The sequence below is a fragment of the Plasmopara halstedii genome (assembly GCF_900000015.1).
Source record: "Plasmopara halstedii genome assembly, contig: Scaffold_287, whole genome shotgun sequence".
Lineage (NCBI taxonomy): Eukaryota > Oomycota > Peronosporomycetes > Peronosporales > Peronosporaceae > Plasmopara > Plasmopara halstedii.
The window spans coordinates 749,488-756,869 of record NW_020187208.1 but is presented as its reverse complement, the minus strand read 5'-3'; the positions used below and the strand labels follow the sequence as shown (position 1 = coordinate 756,869).

Below are 7,382 nucleotides of genomic sequence, written 5' to 3'. Positions count from 1 at the left end.
GGTGTGTTCTACGGTGGCTGGCTCATTGATCGATACGGTGGATACATTGGTGTTGAACGGCGTGCCAAAGCCCTTTCGTTTTAAGCTACAACTGTACGCTTTTTCAGGAGCATTGTGCAGACTGTCAAAAGCAGTATACATCACACAAAAAGCAAAGATGATAATGGTGGACATGTCGAATTGCTTTTGAGCAATTTTTTGGAATCATACAGAGGAAGATTTTCTTGTTCTTGACCCGAATTCGGTACGTCACCGTAGACATGGTCTGGCGTTCACACCATGAGCCATTAAAAAGTGGAAGTTTGAAATATAACGTGCCATGCATGTTTTTCATTGTGGAGCATTGGTGAGTCATTAACGCATCGCTGCTCGAAGTTAAAGCGGAACCGAAGCGTTTTTGCCGTGGGTATGAAACCTTTGATAGAAGACACGAAAGTGTCCGAACCATAAGTTTCGATGTCGCTGAGTTTCTTGAAGGAAGTTCGAAAGGCAGAAGCGGCACTGAGACGTCTCTCAATTTAGGAAACCTAATTGCGCTCGATGTCGCAGTCCTCAGCTTCTACCATTTGACTACAGCTGTCAGCTAGGGTCTCTATGCTAGAGCCGGCGGAGAGAAGTATGAGCTACTGTGTATTGTGGATCCTTCCACCAAAGTTGGTCACGACGAGAGACTTTTAAGAGCAAGAAGACGAGCCAGAATCTCGCATTCTCTCAAGATGAAATGATATTGCGGAGCTAGCACGTGCATACCCTGCATACCAGAAACACTACTCAATATTTGTCGCGAGTAACGGAGTTGTTCATGTTGCAAGTACCTCTGGGAAAGTTCTAATTGAACTTGAGATATTTGGTAAGCTTGCTGAAAATATTAAAACTGAGAGGTCATCAAAATAATGTGGTTACCGGAGTCATTTGTCGCAGAATGAGTCCTTGACTAAGAAATTTCAAAGAGCAATGAGTGTGTGGTGTGAGAAAACTATTCTCGATAAACCTACAGATTTTTTTTCTGCTTTCGCTGTAGGACCCCACGGCGTGGCGACAAACGACCGACCACGCGTGTTTCTCCCGGATCGGATATCGGGTCATATTATGGACGTAGTCCCCGAAGCCAAATACTGCGTCATGCGTCAATTCCTACGAACAAGGTCAAAAGCATCATAGACGTTTTTGACTGAGCGAGAAAAGTGCTCGGCACTGACTGTTGTAAGAGGCCAATGGCAAATGGGTGATAAGGCATGCTTTTAATGAGCAAGGACAGCCTTGATTTAGCCAAACGTTGTTTTCTAGGATGGATGTACTGAAGAAAAGCATCAACGAGTGCACTTTGTTTGGTGCCATTGACCAAGATGATAATCACAATTCATTGCTCTTGCATGACTGCGAAATTATTCTTAATGCAGCGATTCCCCGAGCGGGGTGCTGTGGAAGTGGCTGATTGCGTTTGGGAGCTGTAATGAACTAGTGACGTAAAATCGTTCGGTTTTGCAGCTATTTAGACCACATTGTGCCTATGCACATACCTATTTGACCGTACTAACGTCTACGTACGCGCATACCATTACTATAAAGCACATGCAAGCAATGCTCGAGCGTATGCGTAATTAAGATGTTGGTGAACATACAAACTTGTGTCTTTGGCATTAACGTAACGATTGTTCGTTGCTTAGCATCATTGATGATCAATTCCACAATAATAAAAACATCGACTTTTGTCGACGCCACTGCCCCAAAAGGACATAAATGAGGATCTGCCAGTTATAATACCGCGCAAGTAAATTGACAAATTATGCTGACATGACACCTTCCAAATCACTTTATAATAAATGACAAAAAGTGCATAGGCTCGGCTGAGAAGACAACCATCAAGGCGGCTGAGGAGCCATCATATGACCCGATTTTGACCCTTTCGAATCGGAGACGGTCATTTCATTACGTCTTGAACGCTACAGCTTTTGCTATAATTTTTCTTGATTCCAAACAAATACCTATAAGTATAAAAGCACGATCGCAATTCAGTCTAACCAGCTCAAAAGCAACAGCGAAAAACGTTACACTTCATCCCAAATAGTCACTTACTACAAAGTATGCTCCTGTCAAATTCAGAAAGCACCTGCTCTAGGCCATTTTTGATTTTTAAACCTCATACATCGTTGCGCACAGTGACATAGCTGCCAAACTCTTGCAGAAATCGGCAAGATGTGTTTTGCTTTTTTTACGAACATCCTTTGAAAGTAAGGTATAAATCCGGTCGCTGTATCTGGTGGTGGATGCGCTTTTGCGTCGCCCAAACTATGAATTATCGCATGTCGTAATGATGACGTCCCCATTTGATGAGGCGATGCTTACAGCGTACTACACAGATGCAAGATATTCTTCATTATCGATAGCTTTGCGAATCTATCGCTTTATGAGGTCTAACGCCGCTTTATCAACGGTTTGACGCTACATTGGCAATTTTTCTCTGTCGTAACGCTTGCTGCATTTCAGCATTGTCCACTCAGCACACATCGCGTCTCGGTAACCCACGATAATAAGATACAGTGCCGACGCATACGATATTCCTTTGGGCGGCCAACCCAAACGCAAGAATATATTCTGCCTATCGAGCTTTATGTGTTGGAATACCGGCGTTCTGAACTTCGTGAACCACCTGAAATCAATGGCTTAACTTGCAGATATCAGTAATGCCACTATCAGTGAAAATACAGCCAAGCACTTCCTCGTTCAATTTTTTTTACCAAAATAGGTTGCTAGTAACCAATACTTCGGATCGACATCCGAGCTATACAACGAAACTTCGGGGAACTTTACTTAGGGTGTGATGTATCAGATTGGCATATTTAATTGCTGACCATCCGCAGCGTAAGAATAGACTGACCGTATTACTTGTGTGGTGGAGACGGTCCCTAAGGAATCGCCGCGAAATCATCGTGGAGGAAAAGCACTTTGCTCTTATCCAGTGTATTTTCTCAAACAACTTAATGAATACCTATACAGGCTACAAACTGTTTCTTTCAGAGATAGTTTGGATATTCTACAAATATTTTTCACACCGTGACGAGGTTACTCCGGTCTTGTTGTAGGAGGGGTCTTGACTCACGCATATCACGCTCTCGAACACGATCGAGAATGTTTTTCTTAATTTGATTAAGCGTACTTCACATCATGTGCAGAACTAACATGCTGACGCTAAAGGCAGATAAAATATAATCGAAATTGCAGTGGGTGCAACAATTGTATCGACGGCCACTTGAACTACGAAGATTGTATTCCAAAATACAATTTTACATGATCATAGCCAGAACAAATTGAGCTACGCGCATGACACATCGAAGAGATTGCAAATAAATTCACATCATTCAACAATTTTATTTGATTGAACCTAGCCAAATGCGAAGCGCCTGTTGAAGATGGAGTAACATTTCAACCACCCGTTGTGACAATCCGGTTTTGAATTGCATGGGATGCCCCAAGCCACTCCGAAGAAACTGCGTAACTCATGATGCATGTCTAAACTCAGTTTCACCCACACGCCAAGATTCTCGGAGAGACTCGACGTGACAATATGAAAAGCGCTTACAAAACCAGTTACGCCCCGTCAGTGCAGCTCGAGAGAATGATTTATTCAAGTATCGAATGGATTGTGGGTCCGCAAATTCACCAGGGCTATAACTCGTTGTATTGCTGAAATGAGAAGATATCTTCATTCCAATAGTCATGAGATTTGATGCCTTCTATATCAAGATTGCCCCAATGCCGTTGACGCACATGAAAAAGGCGCATCCTCCGTCTTTATCTCCGGGGATAGAGTCAGTATTAATCAAAGAGGGTCTTTTTATAATTAGCAAGCGAAGCCTGGCAAGGCAGGGGGGGGTTATTGACGGCATGAGCTTAAAGTGGTAAGCACCTATATCGACGTCCACGGTGTGCTTTGGACTTTGCAAGGTCAACAATTATAATACGTTTTTATCTTACATCTGTTTACATTAGGCTGGAAGGTACAGATGTAAGACAAGTGAGATGACGTGCCTTCTAGGGCTAAAACTAGCGAGATGAATCGTTCCCCCTTCAAAAACGGAGCCACTTCATACCATCACGAAGAATCCGAAGTTTAGCCAAACCATCAAGAGAAAACGTAATAAAACATGTAGCGATAGGCATTACGTTGTTTAAAGCAACACTAGTGAGTGGGAGCATCTTGCTCCAATCCCGTTGTCTCATCGTACAGTGCCTCGTAGATTATCGTTCACATCTCAATTGATGCAGACATTATGATTAATCGCCAAGAATCTTGCACAAAGTTTGCCAAAGCTGAGCTGTATAGTTCGGGTCTCGGTCTAAGAGATTGGCTACTGGCCAGTCATGTCAGCAAATATTTTGCTTAGAATAGCTCGTTGAATCCCCACCGGTAACGGTGTCGCTGATATGAGCGAGATAGACTGCTTCGCCCAAACGGTCCACAGGCAACGATCCTAGTACTACCAAACGCATATTGTGGTACACCGAAAACAACACCCATGGTGTACGGTCATCCACACTTGATTCCTCGTGTTCTGTACAATCATGAGCAATATATCTACAGCGGGGCTACCGTAGCTCTTTGCATAGAGGAAGCTAAGCTTAGGTCACCGACCTTACGTTCTTTCAAGAACCAGTACGAGTGTAGCGGATCACAGTCCGTTACCTCCAAGAGTACTAAATACATTGACCAAGGTAAAGACGCTCTTCCGTTCAAGATTGTAACTGCATTTAATTGTTTTAGTTGCGGCAGAGCCGCCAATATCTATAACCTTAGGTTTTCCAAATTTATTTAGTAATACCGAATTAATATAGTAAGACCTTATTAATTTGCATTACTACTGGCAATCCTGCCACAAAGTGGCTTTTTGTTACGGTATAGCCACACCATTGTGTAATTACAACAACGTGTGTATCCACACCTATGAACGGTCACACCATCTTGTGTGACCCGCCCTTTCATAAAAGCGTACGTATAAATCCGTAAAACTATCCCCCATTAAAATCGTAAATACCCACAATTCACGTTTAACTGTTGCCTTATACGAGGACCGCGTGTCTGGGACACCGTTACATTCTCTCAAACATCCATGAACATTCTCCGCTCAATGAGCCCTACAATGATCTCGAGCGTGCCAGCGGGCAGAATCTTTCTTCGTCTTCCGCGCGGAGTGCATCTCCGGATAGTACGTATGCGCTTTCGCGGGAAGCACATCCCAAATCCTCGGTAACTGGGCGACGGATTTTCTCTTCGAGGATTTGGAGGAAGTCGATCATGAGTCGGATACTCCTTTCCTAGCATGGGTAGAGGAGGAGGATGAGGTGCATCAACGGCGCGACTTGAGCCCTGCTCGAACCTTGCGGACACCGTGTCCGTTCCCCGACCTCTCGACTCCGAGGAAGTGGTATTGTAACCAATCGCCTCGACGAGACACAGGAGCAGCAGTTGGAAGCTGCCCACAGGGCGGCTCTCATGCGCTCGTATCCTCGTTCGGTCATAGGCTCTCGTGTGGCGCTCGGTGGATTCCACTACTGAAGCGAAAGACGCAATCATTCGATCGTTAGGCGTCTACGTGATCGAACCCCTGGCCACTACACAAGCTGAGCTTGACCAGCGGAAAGCTCTCCGAGCTTGCTTCTTGGCGCCCCAAGAAATCCCAATGAATCGGTATCGCGCTCGACTTCGAGCTATAAGAGGAGGCGCTCCTGTACCCGCAATGCGGACTTTCCTGTGGTGCTCGCCCCTGGCAGAACCGCTGCATATGATGAGGGGCTCTTTGAGCGATGGGTCCAGCGGCACCGAAATCTTTCCTCGCTGCCTACCCTACAGCGAAGCCACAAGGAAGTGGGCGTCCGCGTACAGCGCCATCTTGGATTTGAGTTCGCCAAACTCAAGGCGCTACACCGTCTTCCTCCGTATTGTCGCCCTGCAACACATGGAATCGTCAATCACGCTCCAGCTCTGTGGTTTTTTTACGAGTGAGTCTACGACCACAGCAGCTCAGGGCTATAGCTTGAACTCAGTATATGGGTCCCCAGTTTTCCAGGCTGCTGCCGAGAAGCGCAGGGCGCACGACGACGCGAGCGTCATGATCCTCCTGATCATAAGCGTCTACGACGTCTGGACAGTCTGGCACCTCAAACTCCCACGAGTCTCAGAATTTGGGCGTCCCCGCCACTTCAAAGTGATAAAAGCATAGTGTAATCACGTAGGTCGCGCCAATATGAGATACAATATACATCATCGGATTGTCTTGCGACCGGAACACTGGAAAGTTTGAAATTTGATAAATTTGACAGCGTAGAAAATTGCTAGGTCTGCACCTTGTCAAATTTATAGTGCCATGAGGTTTGAATTGACTGGAAGTCGTAAATATAAGGTGCCATGCATCTCTTTTTCACTGTAGCTTTCGCTAGTTTTGCTAGTTATAATCCCATAGCATTGTGATGCAGAAGCGCTTTAGCCCTAGCGATGCCGCGATAGCCAAGGTGCAGACATGGTGTTGTCTGAATTGTTGAAAAAAATGTTGGTGAGTTTTTCGAGGATAAGACGGGAAATACTGCAGACCAGACTTCCTGATAAAACCTTGCGATGACCAGAGTGTGCATCTAGTACGCATTTTATCGTGGCGGTAAGCTGGGGGTACCGGATGATAATTTGCTGGGATAGACAGTCTCAAGGCAGCTTTAATGACGCAGTCTACCAGGAGCTTGATGCGCAGACCAAATACAAGGTTCAAGACGGAAGAGAAGAATAGTCCGATTCAGTGTAGACGCGCAACTAGAGCTCCAGGTAGTTGTCACTGACAAGATAATTTTCAAAGTGATGGTGTAACGGGGTTACACGAACCCCAATAACAGGGGTGTATGCGTGTCACACGAGATGTGCAAAATGTGACCACACACCCAAACAAGAATACGGGACCGGGCTAGGTAGCCAGTAGTTATGGATGTATTTCGATTTTACTATATACAATTAGTATATTTAGGAAAATTCAAACTTTTAAAATTAGGATAAAATATATATATAAAATTCAGTTTCGATTCTGAACAGAAGTGTTCATTTGCCTTGGTTAAAGCGTTTAAGTTCTTTTAAAGGCAGCGGATTGCAGTACTTGGTTCTTGTAAAGAACAAAAGGTCGGTGACCTAAAGACGCTTCCTTAAGCGCAAAGCTACGGCAGCCCCACTGCGCTGGGTAGCACTTGTAGTCAATCTACACCTGAGTCGTTTTGACGGATCCTCTGTGAGGATGGAGGAGTTCTCCTCTTTGCCCCAGGGCATGCAGGACGGGATTAACAAGCTGATTTCCTTGCTTGCCCCTAAGGGCGTGCAACATCTTGCTGCGCAAGGCCCTGAGGCAATT

At 45.1% G+C, this 7,382-nt stretch overlaps 1 protein-coding gene across 1 annotated transcript; it reads right to left on the bottom strand.

Annotated features, from left to right (window-relative positions):
• Positions 1–3,423: 3,423 nt before the first annotated feature.
• On the bottom strand, positions 3,424–3,719 carry PHALS_05047 (uncharacterized protein; the record flags this gene model as incomplete). The annotated part of the gene is made up of 2 exons (XM_024722780.1): positions 3,424–3,488; positions 3,581–3,719. 2 exons carry the CDS (start codon positions 3,717–3,719, stop codon positions 3,424–3,426), a joined length of 204 nt encoding a protein of 67 aa, XP_024573823.1.
• Between the last annotated feature and the right edge of the window lie 3,663 nt (positions 3,720–7,382).